General features: G+C 57.1%; 1 protein-coding gene across 4 annotated transcripts; it reads left to right on the forward strand.

Annotated features, from left to right (window-relative positions):
• The first annotated feature begins 305 nt into the window (after window positions 1–305).
• NRBP2 (nuclear receptor binding protein 2) lies at window positions 306–26,365 on the forward strand. Of its 4 annotated transcripts, XM_080610091.1 has the most exons (19): window positions 430–530; window positions 4,281–4,374; window positions 12,606–12,728; window positions 12,964–13,065; window positions 13,159–13,317; window positions 14,097–14,137; window positions 14,220–14,314; window positions 14,569–14,592; window positions 15,096–15,179; window positions 15,639–15,694; window positions 16,744–16,839; window positions 17,271–17,403; window positions 17,485–17,587; window positions 17,730–17,780; window positions 18,108–18,243; window positions 21,501–21,554; window positions 21,991–22,054; window positions 22,896–22,951; window positions 24,893–26,365. In XM_080610091.1, exons 3-19 carry the CDS (start codon window positions 12,621–12,623, stop codon window positions 24,959–24,961), a joined length of 1,431 nt encoding a protein of 476 aa, XP_080466217.1. In that variant the 5' UTR covers window positions 430–530; window positions 4,281–4,374; window positions 12,606–12,620; the 3' UTR covers window positions 24,962–26,365. The 4 variants fall into 4 exon arrangements, with proteins under 4 accessions (XP_080466215.1, XP_080466214.1, XP_080466216.1 ...); XM_080610089.1 differs by lacking the exon at window positions 4,281–4,374 and having other exon boundaries at window positions 306–482; XM_080610088.1 differs by lacking the exon at window positions 4,281–4,374 and having other exon boundaries at window positions 308–530.
• Window positions 26,366–27,165: the final 800 nt, after the last annotated feature.

The following is a 27,165-nucleotide window of genomic DNA, read 5'->3' on the forward strand; positions in this document are numbered from 1 at the left end:
GTTTTGGGGTGAACTGGCTGGGCAGGGGAGGTCTGTGAGTTCCTCCTGCCTGGGGTGCAGCACCAGCACCAGCAGCAGCACTAACACCAGCACCAACACTGGGGCTTCAGCGCTGCAGGACGAACCCCATTTCTCTCCACCGCGGGCCAGATCCGTGCGGGGGGCACCCGGCAGGTGCGGGGGAGCGTCCCTATCGCTGCTCCTCTACCTTTCCCCGGCCCCCGCCGCTGTCCCGACCCCGGCGCTCGGGGCTCCTCCCGGCGGGTCGGGGCGGGGTGTCCCGGTACCGGGGCGGGGCGTGCGCGGCCGCACGTCCGGAGCGGGGAGGGACGGGGCCAGGAGCGGGAGCGGCGCTGTCAGACCGTAGCTGGGAGCGGTGCGGAGCGGCTCGGCTCGGTTCTGCTCGGCTCGGGATGGCGGTGGCGGATCCGGAGGCGCGTCTGTCGCAGGAGAAGGAGGAGGAGAGCGAGGAGGAGAGCGAGGTGCTGGAGGAGAGTCCCTGCGGCCGCTGGCACAAGCGCCGCGAGCAGGTTCGACCCGACGTGCCGCTGCTGCGGCTGCTGCCGGGGCCTGCGGGGCACCGAGCGCTGCCCCTCGCCGGGGACGGAGCTGCGGCTGGGGCCGGGGTTGGGGCTGGGACCGGGACCGGGGCAATGGCCGCGGCCGGAGGCCGGTGCGGAGCTGCTGGAAGGGGTGGGGAGAGCCTCCGGGGGCGGCCCGTGGCGCGGCGTGACCGGTGCGGGAGCCTCGGTGCGGGGAACCGGGACTGATCTTGCTACGGTGCGGGATCTTGGTGAGGGGAGCCCGGTGTGGGAGCCGCGGTGCGGGGAACCGGGACTGATCGTGCTCCGGTGCGGGAAGCCTGGTGCGGGGAACTGGGACTGATCGTGCCCCGGTGCGGGGGGAGCCGGTCCGGTCCCCGAGGAGCGGGGCTATCCCGGGCTTGCGGAGGCCCCGGTACCCGCGGGACCAGCCGGTGCGGTGCCGGAGCCAGCGTGGAGACAAATCCTGGAAGCTCCCGCGGGCCCGTTCCTGACGCGGTGCGGAGTAGGAATCGCAGGGCTCCTTGGCTGCAGAACCCGGTTCCTCTGCTCCAGACACGGCGTTTGGACCCTTTCAGTTTATCTTCCCAGCCCAGGGGCTCCAGCAGCCTGTCCAGAAGGGTTTTGCAGCATCCTATCATTGTCACCCCCTGACCTCCCTCCTCTGGACGTGTATGCTGTATCAGTGCACTGTCCCTCACCCCCAAAAGCGGGACCAGCCTTCCCATCCCCGCCAGGGCACCCAGGAATAGGTATCAGTCAGCGGGTGAATCCTGACCGCAGGCAGGGGTGGGACCATGCTGACAGACACTGTCATCACGCAGACATCACAGGCACTGTCAGCTCTTGAGAGGCAAAGGGGTCCATCCAAGGGCCCTTTATCTTCCCACTGTCACCTGTTATTGACCAGAGTTCACAGGTCTGGCTGGAGGCTGCCCATGATTTAGGCTGTTTGTCCAGTCTGGCCTTTGCTGAGATCCCAATAACCTGTTAGAGAAATACAGAAGCTGCTCTAAGGTCTCCCTTTAAGGAGCCTTCTCTTCTCGAGGCTGAACCAGCCCAGCTCGCAGCCTGGCTCCAGAGCAGAGCTGCTCCAGCCCTTGCAGCATCTCTGTGGCCTCCTCTGGACTTGCTGCAGCAGCTTCACGTCCCTCTGGTGCTCTTGCCTCAGAGCTGGACGCAGGAGGGGGGCTCTCCAGCGTGCAGCAGAGGGGCAGGATCCCCTCCCTGAGCTGCTGCTCATGCTCTGGAGATGCAGCCCAGCACATGGGGGGAGTTCTGGCTCAAGCGCTCACTGAAGCTGGATCATGGGGAGCTTCTTCTCACCCAACACCCAAGTCCTGCTCCTTAGGCTGCTCCAGCCCGTCTCCCCCAGCCTGGGTCTGTGCTGGGTTGCCCGCAGCCAGGGGCAGGACCTTCCCCTTGGCCTGGTTGAACTCCAGGAGGTTTGCACCTCTCCAGCCTGTGCAGGTCCCTTTCAGGGCTCAGGATCTGTAATGCGGCTGAGACAAAATGCACATGAGCTTGAACAAGGAAGTGGCAGAGCTGCCTGAGTTGCAAAGTGAAGGAAGTTTTGTGTAAGAGGTTCATTTGTTACAAATTCATAGATGCTTATGTATCAGGAAGGAAAACACCATTTGCTGTCCATGAGCTGTCGATAGGGTCCTTGTCACACAGGGACTGAGCCTTTGTTTTCACATGACCCCACTGTGCATTACTACAGGTATAGCTAAACGGTGCTGTGATCTTAATGCTGGGCTGTGTCTGGTGGTGCCCGCCAGAGAAGACATTTCCCTCCACAGATTCCTTTGCCTGTTTATGATGCCCAAATTCATTGTGGATAAAAGAGTTAGGGATTGCCAGGAAATCACTGAATCCCAGACTGGTTTGGGTTGGAGGGACCTTAACGCTCATCCAGTTCCAACCTCCTGCCACGGGCAGGGACACCTGCCACTAGAGCAGCTTGCTCCAAGCCCCATCCGACCTGGCCTTGAACACTGCCAGGGATGGGGCAGCCACAGCTTCCCTGGGCACCCTGTGCCAGCGCCTCAGCACCCTCACGAGGAAGAGCTTCTGCCTAAGAGCTCATCTCAATCTCCCCTCTGGCAGGTTAAAGCCATTCCCCTTGTCCTGTTCTTACAGGCCCTTGTCCAAAGCCCTCTCCAGGTTTCCTGGAGTCCCTTTAGGCACTGGAGCTGCTCTAAGGTCTCCCCTTAAGGAGCCTTCTCTTCTCCAGGCTGAAGCAGCCCTGCTCTCTCAGCCTGGCTCCAGCCTTCAGAGCATAAAGCACTTACAGCATCTCCACAACATATGTGGAGAAACAGTCACGTGAATCCTTTAGAGACCTTGTGTTTGGTGTCAGCACATACCCTATTCTGCCTCTTCCATTCCTGTCCCTGTCATTAGTGTGGAAGTGGAGCAAAGGAATGCTGCTGCTGTCGACTTTTCCATGTAGGAAGATATGTGTTTTACGGCGTGGGTTTGATGACTTCATTTATTTTTTCTACCCACCCTGTAGAGTAAGAGTAGTAAGGAAGGATAAACCTGGTTTACTGCTTGTGTTCAAGGTTTTACAACTTTCCTTGTGGAATACAGGCTCCTGAATGAACCCCAGCCCCTCGCTACTGAGATCAAACTGGTTCTATCCACACTGCTTTGCTTTAGCAAACCCTTTATTAGGAAAAGGGACTGTTATGACTGGTAGATACTTGATCCAGACTGCCTTTGGCATTCCCCAGGGCTCTTTCCTGTAGGATCAGAGCCTGTGCTTGCTGTGGTTCTCAGGATTGAAGTTTACAGTTGGTTTTCACTGATATTACTTCATTGCTCCCCTTTTGGTCACCTGCTTTAGTGAAAGGGTGAATGCCTGAGTGTGTATTGATGCAGAGCCCTTGAACAGAGCTTAAGCTTCTAAATCCAGCAGGATGAAAGAAGGTGAAAAGGGAAACTGTAACAGAAATACTGAAGCAGGATGTACAGGATGTAAAGAAATTAAAGATATTAATTAAAGAACCTGCAAGGGGGGGGATTTGGAAGTGCTGCTACAGGTTCCCACCAGTCAGAACAAGACCGAGAAATAATCTCAGCATCTGGCTGTGGGAGGTGCAGGATCCCTGGATTAGGTGCTGACTGTGTTCAGGCTGTGTTCAGTGCATGGTGGGGCTGGGCAGCTCGGGCTGGAGTCTCTGGAAAGCAGCCCGCTATTTCATATTTGCCATCAGGGTTATTTTTAAAGGCTGCTTTGTTACCAGTGCTCCCAGGAGATCGGCTCCGGGCACTGTGCTGAGGAGCTTTCCCAGTGCACACAGGATCCGCGGAAGGACCTGGCTCCTTCCCTTCTCTGAATCTGCTTTCCTCTGCCCCTTGCTGGGTTTCTGGCTTGGGTTTGCTGCTGTTTCAGTGCCCGGGATGCTGCTGTTTATCAACCTGCTGAGCAGACAGGTTCCTATGGAGAGGCTTCGCTCCATGCTCCAAATGGGCTGTGGGGCCTCTCGCATGGTTCTAATGGAGGTTTTAGTTGCAAGAGCAGGATGAAATGCTCTCAAGTAAGGGGGCAAAACTCCCCATGGAGAAACGTTGCTGGAAGCAGGTAGCCAAGACCTTCTCAGGGTGTATGCTGTGGGTCTGGCACCAAATAGGACTTTGCATGTTGAGTTTAGTGTCCTCACTATTAACCTTCCAGTTCATGTGGGCCATGAGCAGGATTCGCTTTCTCTGTGCTGTGTTCTCTGTTTCAAGGATCCTTTAATCCTTTATGATCTTAACGGGTCACAACAATCCTCTGCCTTGTTCTGGCTGCTGAGGAGGGAGGAGTTGCGAGCCCAGATGAAAGGTTAGTGCAGAAACGTGCCCTTTTTCAGGCACTGACATGCTCTTTTATTCCATTCATTCATATTCTTCACAAGAATGCCTTGCTGTTCCCAGCTTCTGCACTTCTTAGTGATCTCCTAAGGTGCTGTATGAAGCTCCAGCTTCTCCACGTGTCCCAAATCCATGCAGCCCAGCAGCTCCCAGGCTGCTCCTTCTGTGCTCCTTCCAAAATAGACTTTGCAGAGAAGCATTGCAATTGCCAGTGTTTTCCATGATTTCTTCCCTTTCCTGTTTTTAACCATGATTTTGTTGCCCTTTCACTGGTTTTCGCATGCAGGCATTTTGATTCGCAGTGGCCAGATCTTGTCTGAGTCATGCAGGTTTGTGTACCTTTTGCGTCCCATCTCATAGAATCCCGGACTGGTTTGTGTTGGAAGGACCTTAAAGCTCCTTAAAAGCATTCAGGTCTCCCCTTCCCACAGCAGAGGGGCAGGATCCCCTCCCTGAGCTGCTGCTCACGCTCTGGACTGCACCCAGCACACGGGGGGGTTCTGGGCTCAAGCACTCCCTGAAACGGCTCATGAGGAGCTTCTCCTCACCCAACACCCCAAGTCCTGCTCCTCAGGCTCCAGCCCCTCTCCCCAGCCGGGCTTTGTGCCTCAGCAATGCTCCAGTGCATCTCCGAGGTGTGTCGTGCTGGGGCTGGGCTGTGCTCAGCTCTTGGGCTCATGTGTCCTCCTTGGGCTGTGCAGTGCCTGGGGGTAAAGCAAACACCTCCCTGGGTCCGGCATGTTGCCAGCCCAGGTGTGTGTGACTGTACCCAGGACACACCACTCCTTGCATTGCCTGCGGGACACACCACCCCTTGCATTGCCTGAGGCGCACAGGGTCGCTCCTGGCTCTTATCTAGGCAGTGGAAAAATACTGTGGTGTCCCTTGTTCTCAGCAGGGGCAGGAGAACAGGGATTGCAGTGTTTGCTCTGGCAGCCGCCAGGCAAAAGGGAAGGGTAGCCCTGGGTATGGAATGGAAGGGGAAGATTCCAGCCCTGCCTCTCCTGGGCAGAGGGGACATGCTGGCTGGTGGATGTGCATCTGAGGAGGCCAGTCTAGGTCCTCTCCTGTCTGCAGGTATTAGTGACCTCCCTGTTGCTGCTGACAGGCAGGATCTGCTGAGAAGGGATAGAGGGAGTTCATGGAAGGGGGCTGAATGAAGTGGGTGCTGGGCTGAGAGATCTCCTGCGATGCGAATGCATCACTTCAACCTGCCTCACTCCATACCAGAGTGCAGCAGAGCCCGTGCCATCCCCTCCTGTCTCTGCACTACTGGCTGGGGCTGTCCTGCTCTGGATAAGCGATGAGAAGCTGGTTTTGTGCAGCAGGATCAAACGCTTCACTGGAATCAAAACATTTTCAGACTCATGGGTTGCCTTCACCTGCCTGCTGTGTAACAGGACCCTGCGGAGGGAGCAGGTCCGTCTGGCACTGCGGATGCCTCTGCCGCACTCACAGGTGCTGTAGGGTCGAGCTGGTGCTGTGGGCTATGGAGAGCAGGATGGGGGGGCTCCCCTATCTGCTGTCAGAGCCCTGCTGTACCTGCCGTGAGCTGCAGCCCGGCCAGGCACAGGAGTAGGTTGCTCCGGAACCCTCGGGGCGGGGCTGCTGCTGGGCCGGGACAAGGGGGCTCTGCCTGGAGCTGCCTTGGGCTGTCCCTGCCCCTTGGCAGGCTGAAGGAGGCACTTTGCTGTTTCCTTGTACATTTTGTGAAGTTGTTTCCATGTTGCAGCAGCCACCCCTGTCCTGGCAAGAGAGAGCTGGGGTGGTTCAGCTGGAGAGGAGAGACCTTAGCGCAGCTCTCAGTGCCTAAAGGGGCTACAGGAAACCTGGAGAGGGGCTTGGGACAAGGGCCTGTAGGGACAGGACAAGGGGAATGGCTTTAACCTGCCAGAGGGGAGACTGAGATGAGCTCTTAGGCAGAAGCTCTTCCCTGTGAGAGTGCTGAGGCGCTGGCCCAGGGTGCCCAGAGAAGCTGTGGCTGCCCCATCCCTGGCAGTGTTCAAGGCCAGGTTGGACACAGGGGCTTGGAGCACCCTGCTCCAGTGGAAGGGGTCCCTGCCCGGGGCAGGGGTTGGAGCTGGAGAAGCTTTAAGCTTCCTCCAACCCAAACTCCTCCTTGGTTCTATGTTAGCACAGGGTGGTGGCAAGAGGAGCACAGCCTCCTTCAGGGCAGGGACACATGGTTTGGAGCAGGCAAAGAGGATCCTGGCTTTGGTCAGTGCCTGGAAGTGGAGTCCCTGCAGAGACACCGTGCTCTGTCTCTGCTGCCCGCACACATTGCTCTGACAGTCTCTGCTGCCCAAGGCATGTCCTGTGCAGCACCTCGGTGCAATCTGTAATCTGAACACAAGCCCTGGAGAAGCCCAGACACAGCCTTTACTGTCACCCAACTCATGAGACACCGGAGCAGAGTCGGGATTTACTCCGTGAAATGCTCTCCCAGGCACAACGTGTTCCCTGCTCAGCCTTGTGACCCCACAAATCCTGCCAGTGCCCAGTGCCAAAGGGATAATGTCCCGGTGTCATGAGGAGTCAGGTGAACTGCGCACAGCGAGCATCACTGTGTGGCACATACACAGTGTGCCAAACGCCCCTGTGTGCTGGGCTGCGTCCCCACAGCATGAGCAGCAGGTCAGGGAGGGGATTCTCCCCCTCTGCTCTGGTGAGACTCCCCTGCAGTCCTTGCTTGGCTCCCCATCAGGTGTCTCTGGCTTTGCCGCGTGTCCTGAAGCAGCACCGGTTCTGTCCAGACCCTGTGTCCCCAGGGCTGTGCACAGCACTCGGTGTGGTGACCAGGGATGAATCCACAGCCTGAGCAGGCAGCGGGTGCTAAGGGGTTGCTGCAGCCTGTGGTGCAGGCGCCCTGCATGGGCTGTGTGTCCCCTTGTGCCCCCTGCGCTGGTGGGAGCTGGGCAGTGGCTCAGGAACTGAACCCTCCTGTGCTCCCTTGTGGACAGGACACATCCAGAGTGCTGACAGCTCACTTGCTTTCATGCCTGGTCATGTGCCTATGATTCCCAAAACTTCATCTTTCCCTTGGTCCCTGGCTCAGCACCAGTCCAGAAAATCCCTGATGAGGTTTGGATCTCTTCCTTCCAGCCTCTGGATGCATGGAAGCTCTGGGTCAGCTCGTGGTGTATAATCCACCCTGGTCAAGAGTCTCCTGGTGGCCCTTCTGTGGTTTTGCAATACAGTCTTTTAGGCATGGTTATTGTGGAGCCATGGAATGGTTTGGGTGGGAAGGGACCTTAAAGCTCCTCCAGCTCCAACCCCTGCCACGGGCAGGGACCCCTTCCACTGGAGCAGCTTGCTCCAAGCCCCTGTGTCCAACCTGGCCTTGAGCACTGCCAGGGATGGGGCAGCCACAGCTTCTCTGGGCACCCTGTGCCAGCGCCTCAGCACCCTCACAGGGAAGAGCTTCTGCCTAAGAGCTCATCTCAGTCTCCCCTCTGGCAGGTTAAAGCCATTCCCCTTGTCCTGCCCCTACAGGCCCTTGTCCAAAGCCCCTGGGTTCAGGGTGTGAGAAGGAAACTCACTGTTTCCCTCTCTTTGCATCTCACAGCCCTGTGTGGGCAGAGTAGGAATTCCTACCCCTGTAGGAATGGGGTCTGAGAGTCAGTGTGCACCTGCTCAGCTCCTGCCTGCCCTTTGCCTTGCCTTCCAGCCCCTGCCAAGAGGCAGAGGAGCTTTCTCGGTGCCTTTCCCTCCTTTTTGGGTGACCTCCAGATCAGCCATGCTCTGTGCAGCGAGGGGCTCGACCTGAACCCGGGGCTCTAGGCGGGGTCTGTGTTTGCTCAGTGGCACTGATGGTTCCAGGGAGCCAGGGCTGGGGACGTGGCCCTGCAGCTGCTCAGCATTGCTCAGGGAAGGGCTGAGGCTCTGCCTGCCGGGCTGCCCTGGGGACCACGCTGTGAACTTCAGCCAAGTGTTTGGGTCAAGAACCTGCAGGCAGGAACCGGCCTCCTCACAGGGGTTGGAGCTGCACTGGTGCTTCTCCTCTGACAGGAGAGGAATGCATCCCTGCTGGGGATGAGGATGTGAGATGGCTGCTTGGGCATGGGAGGGTGCCTGGGTGCAGTGCTTGGTCCCATGGGTGGCTGGGGGTCCGGATGGATTGGAGAGTGCTATGGAGCTTGCAGGAGGGCAGCAGGATGGGAGATGGTTCCAGATGTGCTTGTCCTGAGTCCAGGGAGAAGAGAGGACCAAGACACCATAGCCTTGCCTTTTCCCAGTCTCCCAGAGTGACTGGAGGAGGGTGGCAACCACCTTGTCCTTATTTTCTCCTCCAGATCAGGAGTAAATGCTGGTGGCAGCACAAATGCCTGCCCAGTGCTGTCCATCCCATGCCTGCCTTGTCTGACAGCAGCTCTCCCCAGGCCCCAGAACACCACCACTAAGCCTTTTTCTGTGGAGTGTTTCAGTCCTGGTCGATGGGAGCAGTTCAAAAGGGAGCAATTGATTGTAAGCTGCAATCTGATCTTCTGTGAACCTTCTCCTCGTGTTCCCAGTGATCCCTCCAGGCTGCCTCAGCACCTGCCAAGGGCTTTCTGGAATCAAGGAGCTCTGGAGCTTTGCCTGTTCCACATGGGGCCGCCATTAGCAGCACACGGAGCTTCTGGGAACCCCTGAAAGGCCTGAGAGGACCAAGGTGACCTGTGGCCAGTTCCTTTTGTCCCCAGTCACCTCTGGGATTATAATGCAGCATTTATTTATGCAGCCTCAGAGGTCAGTGTCACTTTTCTGGTCAGTGCAGCACAAGTCTGAGCACGTTCGTGTCTGCATGAGCAGGGAACGTTTCCTCCCCTGTGGCCTGCCTGATGCTCCTCAACACACAGCAGAGCCTCCCGGATCCCAGCAGATCACTGTCTGCAGCTGTAAGCACCAGGGTGCAGCTTCAGGGTCAGAGAGGAGGTGGTTCAGAGGTGGGAGGCTGTGGCAGGACAACCCTGGCCGGTGCGGTGGGTCATGGGCAGGCGGATGGTCCCGCTCAGCATGGCTGTTGCAGTGAGCACCTAGGTGTGGGGATGGGAGCACAGGGTGCGGCGGCCCTGCAGGCCGCGTCCTGCTGGGGATCTGCATGCAGGAGCACTGTGGCCCTGCAAGGAGGCAGAGGAGGAGCTGGCACCGGAGGTGTTGAGGCCAACTGTGCCTACCCCAGGCACCAGTTACCCCTGTGCCGAGCTCTGGCTCCAGGGTGGCCTTGTGGCAACCCAAAGGTTCTTTGGGTCTGAGCTCTGCATTTGACTCATTGGAGCAGGGTGCCCAGAGAAGCTGTGGCTGCCCCATCCCTGGCAGTGTTCAAGGCCAGGTTGGACACAGGGGCTTGGCGCACCCTGCTCCAGTGGAAGGGGTCCCTGCCCGTGGCAGGGGTTGGAGCTGGAGGAGCTTTAAGGTCCCTTCCAACACAAACCAGTCTGTAGTTCTGTGGTTCTCGGCTCTGTGGCCAACCACTGCTTTCAGGACCGGGTGTTTCTTCCAGACATGAGCTGATTTTCCAATGGTGTTCTGGGGAGAAGGGGAGCAGCAGCTCCACAGAGAGCGTTGAGACCAGCGGAGCCCCTTGGGGCAGTGGCGCTTGCTCCTCCTGCACAGCCTGCACCAGGACCTGCCTCAACCTGGTCCCAGCTGCCGAGAGCTCACAGTATCACACAGTATCACAGTATGTTAGAGATTGGAAGGGACCTCAAAAGATCATCTAGTCCAATCCCCCTGCCAGAGCAGGAACACCTAGATAAGATTACACAGGAATGTGTCCAGGCGGGTTTTGAATGTCTCCAGAGAAGGAGACTCCACAACCTCCCTGGGCAGCCTGTTCCAGTGTTCTGTCACCCTCACTGAGAAGAAGTTTCTTCTCAAGTTTAAGTGGAACCTCTTGTGTTCCAGTTTATACCCATTACCCCTTGTCTTATCATAGTTTGCCATTGAGAAGAGCCTGGCTCCATCCTCATGACACTCCCCCTTTATATATTTATATACACTAATAAGGTCCCCCCGCAGTCTCCTCTTCTCCAAACTATAGAGACCCAGCTCCCTCAGCCTTTCCTCATAAGGGAGATGCTCCACTCCCTCTGGCCAAGAATCACAGAGCCAGAGAACCAGGGAATCACAGAATCAGTCAGGTTGGAAAAGCCCTTTAAGCTCATCTGGTCCAACCGTTCCCAGCCTTGCCAAGGCCACCACTAACCCATGGCACCGAGCCTCGTCTCTATGGTGTGTGAATGCTTCCAGGGACAGTGAATGCAGCCCTGCCCTGGGCAGCCTGTTCCAATGCCCGAGCACCCTTTGGGGCAGGAATTGTTCCTCAGCTCCATCTAGACCTGCCCTGGTGCAGCTTGAGCCCATTTCCTCTTGTCCCATCCCTTGTTCCTTGGGAGCAGAGCCCAGCCCCTCCTGGCTCCATCTTCCTGTCAGGCAGTTGTAGGGAGCGATCAGGTCCCCCCTGAGCCTTCTCTTCTCCATGTGAACCCCCCAGGTCCCTCAGCCCTTCCCCATCACACTGTGCTCCAGGCTCTGCACCAGCTCCATTGCCCTTCTCTGGCCCTGCTCCAGCACCTCAATGTCTCTCTTGCAGAAGGGGCCCAGATCTGAACATAGGATTCAAGGTGCCGCCTCTCCAGTGCCCAGTGCAGGGGCACAATCCCTACCGTGGCCCTGCTGCCGCACTGCTGCGCTGGTGCTGGTACAGTCCAGGATGTGGTGGCTTCTTGCCTGCCAGGGCACAGGCTGGGTCATGTCCGTCAGTCAGTACACCCAGCTCCCTTTCCATGGGGCACTTTCCAGCCCCTCCTCCTACAGCCCACCCCTGCTTCCACCAGCAGCACCAGCGCCTTGGGCATGCCCATGGGTTTCACTGCGGCCAAGCAGGGGCCGGGTGCTCCTGTGCTGTCTGCAGTTGCACTGGGAGGCTGCTGGGCTGCGCTGGGAGGAGCCGCCGGCATGGCTGTGGTGCTGGCACATCGCTGCTGGCCGTGTGGGCTCCATGCACTGCACGTGGAGCTGTGAGCGCAGAGCACAAGTGACAGAGGAGCTCTGTGTCCTGCATCAGGGCCCGGCCGGCCTCGTCCCACAGGTCCTGGGGACCTGCCCCAGCACCAGCAGAACCATCCCAGCTGGGAAAAGGGGCTGGAAACCTCTGCGCAGGCTGCCACTGGGAGGGACAACCACAGCCTGTCCCTTTCCCTGCGCCTGTAGGAACAGGGGGAGTTGCAGTCACAGAACCCTGGAACTGCCAGGGCTGGAAGCAGCCTCTGGAGTTCCTCCATCCCCTCTGCCCAGGCAAAGCTATCCAGAGCAGGGCACACCGGAGCGGGTCCATAGTGGCTTTGGGGTGGCTTCAGACCCCACCTCCAACCCCTGGGCAGCCTATCTCAGGGCTCAGCTGCTCTACCCTTGTCATGTTGAGGTGAAGCTTCTCGTGGGTCAGTTTCTGGCCACTGCTCCTCATCCTGTTGCTGGCACCACTGAGAAGAGTGGATGCAGCAGACACCGCTCCTGGGGTGCAGGACCCCTGGTCCTGGAGTGTCTCTGTGCTGCTGAGCTCCTGTCAGAAGCCTTTAGAGCAGGTTTGCCCTAGGCTGGAGCTGGGACAGGGTGGTCCTGGATGGTCTCAGCACAGGAACAGGGATGCTGCTGCTGTGTGTGTGCTGGATGTGGCCTATGGAGGTGATGGCCATGGAACTGCTCTCCTCAGGATCCTGAGACAGACAGAGCCCAGGGCACGGAGGCTGCTCCCTGTCTCCTCAGGATGTTTAAAGAGATGATGTTATGGCTTTGGATCATCTGGACCTTCTACTTTGCTCTGTCCAACACGAGTGTGAGCACCAGCCATGGGTGTGGGTTGCCCCATCATGGCTGCTGGGAAGTGGGGTCCATGTGATGTCCCCATTGGTGAGCAGGAGTGGGGCCAGCGGGTCACTGCCACTGCTGGATTCTCACTGGGCTACGGGAGTCGAGAGGGCTGGAATGGGAAGTGCTCCACAATGCTGGCTGTCTCCGGTGCCCTTGTGTCCTGGAGAAAGGGGGTCTGAGCTCCTCAAGGCAGGTCCCCAGGGCAGGGCAGGGAGGCAGCTCCTCCACATCTCCTGGCCAGGTCCTGCCATGGCCTGAAGTCCTCACCCGTGCCCATGCAGCACGTTCCCCAGGGGGGCCGGGAGCTGCAGGCAGGGCTGTGGCAGTTTCCCACCTCCCTGTGCCCTGCAGGTGAACCAGGGGAACATGCCTGGCATCCAGAGCACCTTCTTGGCCATGGACACGGAGGAGGGTGTGGAGGTGGTGTGGAACGAGCTGCTCTTCACTGACAAGAAGGCCTTCAAAGCGCACGAGGTGAGACATCCCCACCCAGCAGGGCCTGCGCCCACCCCTCAGAACCTGCCTGGGGGCAGTGCCAGGCACTGTGCTTCTGCCCTCCCTGGGCTTTCCTCCCAGAGACAGCTCCATGTGTCCTCTGTACCCCAAAGCCATGGGCACAGCCTCCTCTCCAGCCCAGGCTCCCTTGCTCTTGGAGGTGTCCTGCATGTCCCAGGACCTGCCACCTCCCTTGTCCCCTCTCTGTTTGCAGGAGAAGATCAAGACCATGTTTGAGCAGCTGGTGCTTGTGGATCACCCCAACATTGTGAAGCTTCACAAGTACTGGCTGGATGTGAAAGACTCGAAGGCACGGGTAGGGAGATCTGGGGGGTGTTCCCCAGGCTGGGGGGGGATGTCAGCAGGTGGGGATGGGGATCCTGGCTCTGTTCCTCACTCCACTCCACAGGACTCCCATCCTCCGGGACACTGCTGCTGGGCAGGAGGCTGGGAAGCTGATGCCTCTCTTCCCTCCCAGGTCATCTTCATCACAGAATACGTGTCCTCAGGGAGCCTGAAGCAGTTCCTGAAGAAAACCAAGAAGAACCACAAGGCCATGAACGCCAGGGTTGGTTCCTGGGAGCACACACGGGGTGTCCCAGGAGGAATGGGCAGCTCTGTAGCCACAGGCAGAGGTTCTGTGATCTCTTGTAAGGCAGGACAAGTGTAAATGGTGCTCCCTGAGTTACCCAGGCACTCTGCTGGAGGGAGGTGGCATTTTGGTGAGGGCTGGAGCAAGAGCAGAACTTCCCCGGGGCAGCCCAGAAGTGGATCCTGCTGCTGCAGTGATGCTTATGCTCCTGGGGCTGCATCATGCTTTGGGGGCCACCATCTCCAGCACCCTCAGTGAAGGACAGTGGGGGTGTGCCTGGATTACTGCTCGGGTTGAAGGGACCAGTTTCACCAGCAAATTCACCCAGTGTGGGTCTGACAGTGGGTTCAAGCAGGTCTCATCTCAGACGCTGGGTGACTGTTTGGGGGGCCCTTGCAAGCCCTGCCATGAAGTTTGGGCTCAGTGTCATGTCGCTGCATTCAGGCACCACCTGGACTGTGTGCATGGAACCCACAACCACAATGAGCTTTGCCTCCTGTATCCATGCTCCCACTGGAGTTTGGCGGTTCAGGGGAGCTCTGTGCTGGGGATGGGCTCTCAGCTTTAATGGTGCTCTTTGAGCAGGGGTTGGGAAGGAGACTGTTGTCGTGTGCCTCATCTTTGGTACCAGTCTCCTCAGGGCTGGTGTAGGGCACATCTCCCCAGCCTCTGGTAGGCAGGTGGGAATGTCCTGCTCTGGCTCCTGCACTCCGATGGGCATCTGGTCTGATGGAGGGCTCTGATCTCTGCTCTAGGCCTGGAAGCGCTGGTGCACCCAGATCCTGTCTGCTCTCAGGTAAGCTTTGGCATTGCTGTTGTCCTGCTTCCCATGGGGCTGGGCACTGGCCATGTCCTGAGGGCAGCTCTGTGCTTCTCAGCTTCCTGCACTCTTGTGAGCCGCCCATCATCCATGGCAACCTCACCAGTGACACTATCTTCATCCAGCACAATGGCCTCATAAAGATCGGCTCAGGTGGGACATTCCTGCGGCTCCAGGTGCTGAGGAGGGGTAGAGTCAGCAAAAGGAAGCTGTGGGATGCGGGAGGTGGGATGCAGGGAGATGTGTAGGAGTGTGCTGGGGGGGTTCCGGGAGGGCAGAGGAGGTGAGAGCTGCAGGGCTCCTTGGAGCATCATGCATGCGAAGCTTGGAGTTACCTTTTCTTCTCTTTGTGTCCTCTGCTCCGTGCCTCATTCACTCATCTGCTTCGGAATCGGCACGGACCCCAGTCTGGCACAGGGTGTTTGCCAATGGTGAGTGTCCCTCTGTCACCTCCCCAGCACATTGGTCTCATCCCTGGGTCCATCTTCTTCCTGTGAGCTCTGCAGGTGGGGGGTGGGAGGGGAACGTTTGTTCCTCGGGGAATTGTCCTGGGAGCAGAGGGGTCTCCTGGAGGAGTGAGTGTCCCAGCATGGTCTGCATAGGCAGGAGCAGTGGCCAGTTCTGGCCTCCTCAGCACAAGAAAGACAAGGAACTGCTGGTGAGTGTCCAGTGCAGGGCCACAAGGATGCTTGGGGCTCTGGAGCATCTCTTTGTTGAGAAGAGGCTGTGGGAGCTGGGCCTATTGAGCCTGGAGCAGAGCAGCCTGGGAGGGATCCATCAGTGCAGAGCAGGGTCTCCAAGGCAGGTGCAGGAGGATGGGGCCAGGCTGTTCTCAGTGGACTCCATCCCTGGTGCCCCAAGCACCCCCACGCCCGCAGCTCTGCAGAGTCCCCGCAGCAGGGGGGGTTACTCAAGGTTTCTCCTCCCTGAGCAGCTCTCCCGGATGACCTGCGGAGCCCCATCAGGATCGAGAGGGAGGAGCTGCGCAACCTCCACTTCTTCCCGCCAGAATATGGCCGTGAGTGCAGCTCTGGGTGTGGGTGCAGGGTCTGGGTGCAGGTCTGGGTCTGGGTGCGGGTTTGGTTGCAGGTCTGGGTGCAAGGTCTGGATGCGGGGTCTGGATGCGGGGTCTGGATGCAGGGTCTGGTGCACGCTCTGGGTGCAGGTTTGGGTCTGGGTTCAGGTTTGGGTGTGGGGTCTGGATGCAGGATCTTAGTGGAGGCTCTGGATGCAGGCTCTGGTGAGGGCTCAGGATGCAGGTCTGAGTCTGGGTGCGGGGTCTGGCTGGGGGGTCTGGGTGCGGGGTATGGGTACGGGGTCTGGGTATGGGGTCTGGGTGTGGGGTCTGGGTGCAGGGTCTGGGTGTGGGGTCTGGATGTGGGGTTTAGGTGTGGGTCTGGATATAGGTGTGAGTCTGGGTGCAGGGTCTGGGTGTCCCAAAGATCTGGGCTGATGTGGTTCTGCTTTGGTTCTGCAGAAAAGACGGATGGGACGGCTGTGGACATCTTCTCCTTCGGGATGTGCGCACTGGAGGTACGGAGCAGGATCTACCCTGCCTGGTTTATAGGCCAGGAGTGAGGGAGCCTGGAGCTTCCCAAGGAGTCTCAAACCTCAGTGTGAGCTGGGAACTCCTGGCAGCTGTGGAGACATCACTGCTGGGGTCAGCAGAAGATGTTCTGAGGCTGTGGCCCCCCCTGCCCCAGGTGCGGCATGGGCTGAGCTCTGCTGGGCTTGGCTGTTGCCTCCTCTTCCTCCTCAGGCTGTGACAGCCCTGGGAAAGGGCAGGGGCAGGCCGTGCAGCTCCATAGAACCATGGAATGCTGTGGGTTGAAGGGGACTTAAAGCTCATCCAGTCCCAACACCTGCCACGGGCAGGGACCCCTTCCACTGGAGCAGGGTGCTCCAAGCCCCTGTGTCCAACCTGGCCTTGAACACTGCCAGGGATGGGGCAGCCACAGCTTCTCTGGGCACCCTGTGCCAGCGCCTCAGCACCCTCACAGGGAAGAGCTTCTGCCTAAGAGCTCATCTCAGTCTCCCCTCTGGCAGATTAAAGCCATTCCCCTTGTCCTGTCCCTACAGGCCCCTGTTCAAAGCCCCTCTCCAGGTTTCCTGCAGCCCCTTTAGGCACTGGAGCTGCTCTGAGGTTTCCCCTTAAGGAGCCTTCTCTTCTCCAGGCTGCCCCAGCCCAGCTCTCTCAGCCTGGCTCCAGGGCAGAGCTGCTCCAGCCCTTGCAGCATCTCCATGGCCTCCTCTGGCTTCGCTCCAGCAGCTCCAGGTCCCTCTGGTGTTAGGATCCCCCAGGGCTGGCTGCAGGACACAACCAGGGCAGGCTGTGGGGTGTTGGTGCTGTCTGCATTGTCCCTACTCTGCCCTGTGCCAGGGAGCAAGCTGTGAGCAGAGACACAGTGTCCGGGGTGCGCTAGGGAGGTCTGCGACCCAGTAGGTCCAGACCCCATCCGGGCTGTGTCCTGTGAGGAGTTCCAGAGATGCCACCAGCTGGGGGATGTCCCTTTGGGAAGCTGTTCAAGACTGTCTCAGGGCTTGGCCATGGGCAGACGCGGCTGCACTTGCTCCCTCCCCAGATGGCCGTGCTGGAGATCCAGACCAATGGGGACACACGGGTCTCGGAGGAGGCCATCATGCGGGCACGGCATTCCTTGGATGATCCCAACATGCGGGTGAGTGCAGAGGCTGAGCTTCAGGGACCTGCCTGTGAGTCAGGGATCCCTCCTGGAGGTGAATGTCCCCTCGGCTGGTGTCTGGAATGTCGGGCACTGAATGCGTGTGTGTGGGTCAGGCTTTATGCGTGTGTGAGCCAGGCTGTATGTGTGGGTCAGGCTTTGTGTGTGTGTGTGGTCAGGCTGTGTGTGTGGGGGTTCAGGTTGTGTTGGTTCCCATCCTGTCATCTTTCTTCTGGCCTTTCCTTGCTCGCTGTCTGTCCTGAGTAGCCATGGCCAGCTGAGGGCAGGCCCCAGCCGGGAGCTTGCAGGAGGGGCAGGCTTTGCTCCATTCTGCTTCCCAGGAAGCCTGGGCGTGAGCCAGAGCTGACACTGGCAGCAGTGGGAATGTCCTGATCTGCCTCAGTTTATGCCTTTGCTGTGACCTGCAGGAGTTCATCCTGTCATGCTTGACCCTCAACCCAGACAAGCGACCTACCGCACATAACCTGCTCTTCCACCGGGTGCTCTTTGAGGTCCACTCCCTCAAGCTGCTGGCAGCTCATTGCTTCATCAACAACCAGTGTGAGTGAGCAGGGGCCCTCCCTGCCCCACAGAGCAGGCCTGGGACCCTCATCTGACAGCCACTCGCTGCCTTTTCCCTAGACCTTATGCCAGAGAACGTGGTGGAGGAGAAGATAAAGGACCTGGACCTGAATATGGTAATGGCAGAGATTCGGAGAGAGGGTCGGCCCGGAGCGCAGTGGAGGTGAGGAGGGGGAAGTCAGAGCAGCCGTGGCGTGAGCCCGGAACTGATGGTGCTGGTGGTGCTGGTGTGATGGCACAGGAATCCTTCCCACTGCTCTTTTCTCCTGCCTCCCCCATCACCTTCCATCCTCTTTCCCTCCCAGGTACTCGGAGGTTTCCTTCCTTGAACTTGACAAGTTCCTAGAGGATGTCAGGTGGGTTGAAGGTGCTGCTGGGCCCCCGGGCCTGTGTCTGCCCACCTCTGATCCCCAGCAGCTTCCTGCCCACAGCTCCCTGGGCAGCACAGAGCCAGGGTCCGGGTCCATCCCATCGGCCCAGCAGTGCTTGGTTGTGGTGATTCCCTCTGTGCTTCCCCTGGGACTGAGCAGACTTGGGCTGCAGCACAGGGTGAGGGGAGCTCTGTGCCCTGCTCTCTGCCAGCTGTGCCACTCCATGGGTGCAGATCCCTGCTCTGGGCCATGGCATTCCACAGCTCACCTTTGAGAGGGCTCATCTCTGTCCTCCCTCTGTGTCTGCACCAGGAATGGGATTTACCCCCTGATGAACTTCGCTGTTTCCAGACCCCATGCCCTCCCGCGTGCCCTCTCCCAGCCCCAGGAGGACCCTCAGAAAGCCAAGACTCCCACCCCAGAGCCCTTTGATGTGGAGACCAGGAAGGTAAGGTCAGATCCAGCTGGGGCTGGATTCTCCACTGGGATGATGTGGACAGTCTCCACTCCTGAGCCTATGGCAGGAACATCTCCCTTTAGCCATACACTGAACTCCAGCTGGGTGAGAGCTGTAGAGCTGTTCTTGTGCTGGCTGCCCAGGACTGTGACATCCCTTTGGCTGGAGCCAGTGAGGTCCATTTTACTCAAGCCCTTCTGGAGCAGCCCCATTGCCTTCAGTTCTTTGCTCTGCCTTCCTTCCTCCCCAGGAGCCCCGTGGCACAGGGTACTATGTGCTTTGGTCACTGCAAGTGGGTTTATGGGCCCTGAGGAGAGCAGGGGAAGCCTGGCACGGAAGGACCAGCACAACATGTCCTGGTTTAACCAAGGCGGTGGCTGGGCCCAGGCAGCTGCTCCCTCACCCGACACTGGAACTGGGGAAGAGAACTGGAAAAGTGGGACAGTTGTGGGCTGGGATCAGGACAGTTCAATGGGCAGAGCAGGAGCTGCCGCGTGAGCAAAGGAAAACAAGGAATTCATTCAGCACTTCCCGTCGCAGCAGTTCAGCCACCCGAGGGCAGCCGGGCTGCACCACGTGTCACAGTGACACAATCACCATCACCCCAAAACCCCCCTTCCTTCTCCCAGTGTTCCATGTTGAGCATGATGTCCCATGGTCCAGGATATCCCTGAGGTCAGTTTGTGTCAGCTATGTCCCCTCCAACTCCTTATGCACCTCCAGCCTGCTCACTGGGGGTTGAGAGGCAGAAAAGGCCTTGGCTCTGTCTAAGCTCTGCTCAGCAATAAGGAAGACATCTCTATGTCCAGCACAGTTCCAAAACACAGCCCCATCGTAGCTATTGTGAAGAGAATGAACTCCATCCCAGCCCAAACCTGTGAGGGTGCTGAGCAGGAGTGAAGCCATCCAGCACCATGGTGTAACCCAGCACTGAGCAGTTCAGTGCTGCAGTGTAACGCCTCGTGGGCACACTGCTGGTTCATCCCCCAACACTTTCCCTTCCACAGGCAGAACAAACCCAGTGCCCTCAGCCTCTTCTCAGAAGGCAGCAGTCCAGGCCAGCATCATTGTGATGGCCTTCCACTGAACATGAGCTTATTGTCAATGTGCTGCTTGTTCTGGAGGCCCAGAATCAGATGCAGTCCTTGATGGAATTTAGCAAGTGCTGAGGAGGGGAGTGATTATGTCCCTCAGCATCCTGGCTGTGCCCCAGGATGCTGGTGGCCGTCTGTGCTGCTGAAGCATGCTGCAGCTCACATCCTGCCCACCATGACCCCGGAGCCTTTCTTGCAGCCAGGCCATCCCAGCCTGTGGCCTTGCCAGGGGCAGGACCTGGTGCTTGCCCTTTGCTGAGGTGTGTATGGGGGACACGGTGGTTGGCACCATCCTCAGAGCAGAGCTCAGGCACTTCTGTCAGTGGCTTCTGTCTCCTGGAATGTGCTGAGGGCTGAGGAGCTCCTTGGTCTGGACGCACCTCCGTTAAAAACCCATCTGGTACCTGGTATTCCCCATATGGGTATTTCCCTGTAGAATTCCAGTCATTCGTCATTGATCTCCCATGGAACTGCCTTCATGTTACCACGGACGATATGGATGTGATTTGATACTCATATTGGATTCATGTTAAAAATACTTTATGGGGCTAAACCTCATTCTTGTTCCTGCATGATCCCGTGCAATGCCTCCCTCTAGGAAGCACACCAGTGCTGGGTTCTTCATCCCCACCCAAGAATCAGCATTCAGAGCACTCAGCTTGTGCTCCACTCACTCTGCTCAGGGCTTATTTTTAGCAAGCGCTGAGGGGATGAGTCAGACACGTGAGGGAGATGGAAACGTGAAGCTGCTGCGGTGCCTTTTCCCCTCCCTGTGCGTGTTCCAAGCTACTTTTTCACCTCCTGCCCCAAGGAAGGTTCTTGAGTCCATGGTCTGACCAAATGGTCACCTTGGTTTCACCCGCTTTATGCTGGGACTGGTGACCCCAGGAGCACTGAGGTTCCATGTCATGAAAACCTGCTCATCCCAAAGGGGTTAGCTGCAATGCAGATTCTGTCTGTCCTAAGAGGCACTGGAATATGGATGCTGGACGATCCAAGGGATTCTTTCTCAGTGGACCAGGGGCTTGGAGAGGTTATGGGATCTCCTTGGAGGTTTTCAAGCCCCAGCCAGGCAGAGCTCTAAAGCGCCTGGTCTGAATTCAGTTTGTCTTATTTTGAGCAGAAGCTGGGACTATATATGTCCCTTCCCACCTAAATGATGCCTTGATCACAGGCATCAGTAGAGAGGTGAGGATCAGGTGGCAGTGATGCTCCCAACGTCCCCAGCTTTTTCTTTGGCGGTGTCTGCAAGGGGCTGCACACTTCAGTGTAGTTCAGTAGGTGAAGGAGCCTATGGCCAGATAGGTTGGTGTCACGCAGTGTAGGGACAGGGCACCCACCTTGAGCACAGGCTCTTCCTGAACACTGGATGGCCTGGAGATGGTCAGAAGACAGCGAGATTCCTGGCTGGGAGCTAATGCCCAGGGCTGTTTGTCACAGGGAGGAGCTGCAGTAGGGAGGCACTGGGCCAGATGAAGGAGTAAGCGTGTAACTCCTGGAGGATTCTAAATGAAACCCTGTTAAACTCTGTGCAAAACTGGGCTGTTGATTCCTGGCTTTTTGGGCTCACCAATTCCATGCTCTCTGCCTTTCCTTTGCCAGACAACACAACTTCTGGTGTGAGCCATTTGCATGGGAACTTGAAGCTGCTCCAGCTTGAAGCTGGCCTTGTTCCTTCTTAGGAGCTTGAAGCTGATATAAATAGGATGCAACGTGGGGCTTCCCAGAGAAAACCCAAATTCATTTTAACAATATTCAATATTTTGGGTTTGCTTTTTTTGTCTGGTTTGGAGGTTGGGCATCTCCATGAGGCCATGAGCAAGGGCAATGTCAAACCCTAACCAAGGGTGGGCAGAGCTTTACGGGGAAGCAGAAGAATTCCTCCTGGTCGTAAAGTCTCCCCAGAGCTCACACAGGCTCTCACCTGCCTCTGTCAGCCGAGGCCACGGCTTGTGGCTGATCCTGGACTACATCAACCCTCAGCTGCTTCCCCTGCATGGAGGAGCGTGGGCAGCAGCGGGAGGTCAGGCTGGAGGCTGGAACTGAAGGGTTACAGGAGGAATGTGCAAATCGTGCTGGGAGAGCAGAAGTGAAACAGGTGGGGGCAGGTTGAGGGACCGTGTCCAAGCTGATGTTCATTTTGGCCTCTCCTAGGTGGTGCAAATGCAATGTAACATGGAGCTGAATGAAGACAAGACCCAGTGGCACGTAAGTATTCATCTCTTATTCCACATGAGGCTCTGGGGCAAGACCTGCTGCTCTCTGCACCCACCTCTGGCATCTGAGAGGGGAAGGTTTGGTCTCCGCCAGTTCGCTGCAGCATCCACGCGTTATTCCTGTCCCTTTACGATAAAAGCAGCCTGAAGAAGGCTGCAGCCACCAGCTCCCTCTGGCTGCAGCACGGGGAGACGGTGACATCTGTGCCTGGACACCTTTTAACTCTGCTGCTCTCTAGTTCTGCCCTGGCAGATGGGCTCTAACTGATGAGAGAACGTTCCTCTAAGACACGCAACCAACCTTTCCAAAGCCATGCCAGCGTGTTGGCAGTCCCGGCACCGCCTGCCCAGAGCCGCAGCAGCCTCAGCTGCTGAGGAGTCAGCCCCTTTCTCTGGTGTTAGTAAAGAGCTCTCTCTTCTTCCTGCAGCTCACTCTCCTGCTCATCCTGGAGGACAGACTGCATCGGCAGCTGAGCTACGACCTGCTGCCCAGTAGGTTTGCTTGCATGTGTGGATGCAGAAGCACTGCCTGGTGGCTGTGGTCAGGTTGTGGCAGACACAGTGTGTTTGCAGCCAGATTGTCTTTCCCTGTGCTGGGAAAGCAGACTAAAGCCTGGTGTCTGCCCAGTACCAGTTCTTGTCCACTCACACCCTGAGCTTACAGCATCTGGATCATGTAATAACCTGCAGTCTACAGTGAAGGAGTGATTAGAAGCCCAAGAGGGGACCCTGCGCTTTACCCTGGGACGTGGGGTGTGATTACTGGGGCAGCTCTGATGAATCCTTCCCTCATTCCTAACACTGGTGCTGGCCCTAACCCTAACCTGCACCACACCTCCCAAAGGAGAAAGTGGACTCTCCTCTGTCGAAAGATGCTTCTCCTCAGAGTAGGTCCAGCACAGCAGGCTCCAGCCTGAAAGATGCAGGAGCCTTCTGGAAGCATGTGGCTGGAGTGGCTCCTTTGCCTTACAGCAAAACTAAAGTATAAAGCTTGGAAATGAATGCTTGGGAGTTGCTGCTTCACCAGCCCCTCGTGTTTCACTGCCTGCAGGTAGTGGCGTCTTCATGATGAACCAAAACAACCCAAAACCCCCCCCAAGTGACACATTGCCAAGGCTGGTGTGCTCTGTGTGACCTGGGACTGGATATTACTGCCCAGAGCCTTGTTCAGCTCCAGTGCACTGCCCCAGGGTTACTTAGCAGTTACTCAGCCACCCACAAGAGCACAGTGTGTGCCCTGAAGGTGTCTGTGGGTTGGGATTGGGGCACTTTACTGGTAGAGGAGGAACTAAGAGATGCATGTTCATGTTCTCACCATTCCTTGTCTCTGCAGCTGATAACTCCAAGGACTTGGCCACGGAGCTGGTGCATTATGGATTTATCCACGAGGTGAGCATCCGTGTCATTCCTCATCTGCCGGGTATGCACCATGCTACTGCAGTCCCCAGACCAGGGGACACTTTATGCCTGTGAGGAGGAACTGCTCCCCCATTGCTCCTCCAGGCATTCCCCATGGAGCAGTGGCAGGGGGCAGCTCCTTGCAGTGAGCTGACACTCCTCCCCCCGCCATGCTTCGCTCATGCCCAACTCCAGGTTGCTGTTTGGAGGGGCCATGTGGTGCAGGGCTTTTTACAGCAGCCTGGCAGTGATTGTGAAGGTGAGAACCAGAGGAGAGCCAAGGAAGGGAAGCTGAAGCCACCTCCCATCTCACGGGGGAATTATCCTGGTGTTCTTAGCTCAGTTTGGGGCTTTCTGCCTCCCCGAGGGAGTTCAGGGCAGTCCAGGCATTGGGACCATCCAGAGCATGGAGAGAATGCCATTTTTGTACAAGTTAGTGCCTCGCTAGGCCAAGTTCTGGAGAATTCCTCATGCTGTATGCTTCCACTGGACACGGAAGGGTAGCTTCCCCGAGTGAGGAGGTGTGTGAGCACACCTGGACTGACACACCGTGGGGCTTTCTCTGCTGGGGCTCCCTGGTACTGCAGAATGTACCTCACACAGGTCCACGTTCCACCTGGTAGAAATTACCTTCTGCTTGCTTTCTCTTAGGAGGTAACCCCATTTAACACCCCTTCCCCCCTCTGACCTGCTCCACAGGCACCGAATACCTTTTCCTTTGGATGGTTTTAACTGATTTATACCTTGTCAATTACCTTGGAATTGTGCTGCTTGTGCCTGGCTGAAGCACTTGGCTCTGGTTTCCCTGTGGCCATGGTTGCTCTATCAGCAGCCACCAGCAGCCTCCCAAATCTTGCTTTCAAAGCCCAATCTTTTCCCTAAAGGAACAGTAGGGATTTAGCAGCAGTGATGCCAAAAGGTGCTTCTGAGCAGCAAGTAAACAACTGCTTCTGCATTTGGCACTTGAGTGAGGCTGTTGGGTTCACTTCTGGTGATTCCAAGCCCCTCTGTGACACGAGGGGAGCATTGGGGGGTTTGCATCCTTTACACATCACTGCGTATCTTAGGAATTCCTTTCTCAAGGAATGAACATTCTGATACATCAGAAGCCACCTGAGGGGGACAGGGAAGAGATTTCTGGGCAAAGTAGTTGCCAGCCCAACAAGTGACATGAGTTTGTGTGTCTGTTGGCAATGAGGATATTACAAACCAGATTATCATAGAAGGTAACTTTAGATGCAGCAGTCAGTTAAACTGAACTAAACAAAAGAAGCTGGAGCTGTTCTGTTCCTTCTGAAGCTCCAGAGAACTCTCTGCTTCTCTGCCTTTCTCTTGCACCTCACAGAGAAAGGCTCCATTCTTGATTGGCCATTTGGTATTATCCAGTAAATAGGATAATCACAGAATGGTTTGGGTTGGAAAGAACCTTAAAATCATCCAGTTCCAACCCCCTGCCATAGGCAGGGACGCCTCACACTAAACTGTGTGACCCAAGGCTCTTTCCAGCCTGGCCTTGAACACTGCCAGGGATGAAGCATTTACCACTTCTCTGGGCACCCTGTGCCAGTGCCTCAGCACCCTCACAGGCAAGAACTTCTTCCTTACCTCCAGCCTGAACTTCCCCTGTGCCAGTTTGAACCCATCAACCCTTGTCCTATCACTACCATCCCTGATGAAGAGTCTCTCTGTGGCATCCCTGTAGCCCCCTCAGATACTGGAAGCTGCTCCAAGGTTTCCATGCAGCTTCTCTTCTCCAAGCTAGTAATAATTCTTAGCAGTATGTTCCAGATGTGCTTCCAAGCTGTTCTCTTCCCATAGAAAGACGTGATGTGAAGCTGGCGGCTCAGGATGGAATCACTTCAGGAAGATGTCCAGGGTAGCCAGTACACATGGATCTGCTGACATCCATGTCCTTTATTTCCTTTCCTTTAGGATGACTGTGAGAAGCTGGCAAACTTCCTGGAAAATGCCTTCCACAAGTACCGCTCTCCTCTGCTGTGAGGGGCCCTGGAGCAGGGCAGGGGGGCAGCGTGGGGCCCCCAGCCATCGGATGGACACAGGGGGGCTGCTGCAGTCCCTGGGGTGTGCGCCTGAGCTGCCTGTGATCACAGCCAGTGGAGGAGTCACCAGCACACACCAAGTCACCTGTGCATCAGGAGAGCTCGGGACCAAGCAGGAAGCATGGCCTGGTCCCTGCTCCTGAAGCAGCAAAGCCAAAGGGAGTTGTGAGGTGGGGGAGTCCCTTCTGGTTGCAAAACTGCTGCTAGAATCTCCCAAAGTGATCCATTGTCCTCTGGGAATGATAAGCTTTTGTTACTGCAGGTCTCAAAGCTATCTTCTTCCTCTTTGCTGGCTGGGAGCACTTGGAGAAGGGAGGAGAGGGACAGGCTTGGAAATCTCAGGCGCAGTTTCCCATCTGCTACATTCCATTCTTTATACCCAGCTTCTCCCAGTTTATTCAGGCTTCCCCAGCACTGTGATGCCTGGTCAGAAGAATTGCAGACCTTAGTGTAAGCCAAAGAGAGGACTTTGTGAGCTGGACTTGAGCTGGCATGAGAAGAAGGTCCAGAATTCCAAACCCATCGGTTGGAGCAGCAGAAGCCTCACTGGTGCTGAACATAACCTTTGTCATTCCCCAGTTTGTCTTATGGCCTTCTAAAGTCTCATGGCACCTTAAGGGGAAAACCCCTGATGGCTCTGCCTTCCCTGTTTCTCCTGTGGTGGTTGGAACTTCAGTCATTAGCCTGGAGAAAGGGGCAACCACCTCAGGTGCTGCACACAGTGGGTTCAGTTGGTGATTAGTGTTGCAAAAGCCAGGCAGTGCTGCTCCATTGCTCTATGCTGCTCACACTGTGTCGTGTGAAACCAGCTCTATCCTGTTGTGGGTGTTGTGCCAGTGCTGGTACTGTGCCCGTGCCAGTGCTGTGCCTGTGCTGGTGCTGTGTCTGTGCTGGTGGTGTGCCCATGCTGATGCTGTGCCCGTGCAGGTGTTGTGCTCGTGCTGGTGCTGTGCCTGTGCAGGTGTTGTGCCCGTGCTGGTGCTGTGGCTGTGCCAGTGCTGTGCCTGTGCCGGTGCTGTGCCTTTGCCAGTCTTGTGCAGATGCTGGTGCTGTGCCCATGTGGGTGTTGTGCCCATGCAGGTGCTGTGCCCGTGCTGGTACTGTGCCTCTGCCGGTGCTGTGCCTATGCTGGTGTTGTGCCCCTGCAGGTGCTGTGCCCATGCTGATGCTGTGCCTGTGCCGGGTCTGCCCTGCGCTATGCTGCCTGCACTTTGTGGTGTGGCACCAGCTCTGTGGGCTGGCTCTGCTGTGCCAGGACATGATGCTGAGCTGCTGACCCTTGCTGTGCTGTGCCACCATCACAAGCTGACAAATCAATAAAGCCTGAAAGCAGCTCATCAGAGCTCTCCAGCAGCCAACGGCTCTGTCATTCCTTGGTCACTCTCAGTGGTAAGGTGAGAAATGGTTCCCTGAGCTCAGCAAACTCGTCCGCACAGGCAGGCAGGTTGGGAGGGGAGGGATTCAGTGGAGAGACATCATGGAGCTGCATGATTCAGAAATCCTCCTCAAGAGCAAGTTTGTACTTGCCTCAGAAACGGAGACATTCCTTCACATACCAACTGCTTCATCTCCCCGATGACCCAGTTGGCTCTTCATTAGCACCTTCATGGAAGCGTGGAATGGTTTGGGTTGGAAAGGACCTTAAGATCATCCAGTTCCAACCCCCTGCCATGGGCAGGGACGCCTCATGCTAGACTCTGTGACCCAAGGCTCTCTCCAGCCTGGCCTTGAACACTGCCAGAGATGGCACAGCCACAGCTTCTCTGGACACCCTATACCAGTGCCTCAGCACCCTCACAGAGAAGAGCTTCATCCCAGTATCTCATCTGATTCCTCCCTCTTCCAGTTGGAAGCCATTACTTCTCATCCCATTCCTACAGGCACTTGTCCAAAGCCCCTGTCCAGCTTTCCTGTAGGCCCCCTTTAGGCACTGGAAGGATTGCTCGAATCCCTTCAGCATCTTGGTGGCACTTCACTGGACTCTCTCCAAGCCCACATCTCTCTTGTCTGGGGGAGCCCAGCACTGGGTCCAACACTCCAGATGTGCTTCCCTGGTGCCAAGAAGAGGAAGGCTCAGTTCCCTCAAGCCTCTGGCAGGGCTTCCCCTGGTGCAGCCCTGATGCCACTGGCCTTTGCCACACGGCA

This window comes from Psittacula echo (genome assembly GCF_963264785.1).
Source record: "Psittacula echo genome assembly, chromosome: 2".
NCBI lineage: Eukaryota > Metazoa > Chordata > Aves > Psittaciformes > Psittacidae > Psittacula > Psittacula echo.

Excerpts from the sequence above, each read along its gene's own strand:
- NRBP2 (XM_080610088.1), top strand. The coding sequence starts at position 414 with ATGGCGGTGGCGGATCCGGAGGCGCGTCTGTCGCAGGAGAAGGAGGAG. Across the intron at positions 531-12,605 it reads GGCACAAGCGCCGCGAGCAG|GTGAACCAGGGGAACATGCC; the intron begins GTTCGACCCGAC and ends TGTGCCCTGCAG. Across the intron at positions 15,695-16,743 it reads TCGGGATGTGCGCACTGGAG|ATGGCCGTGCTGGAGATCCA; the intron begins GTACGGAGCAGG and ends CTCCCTCCCCAG.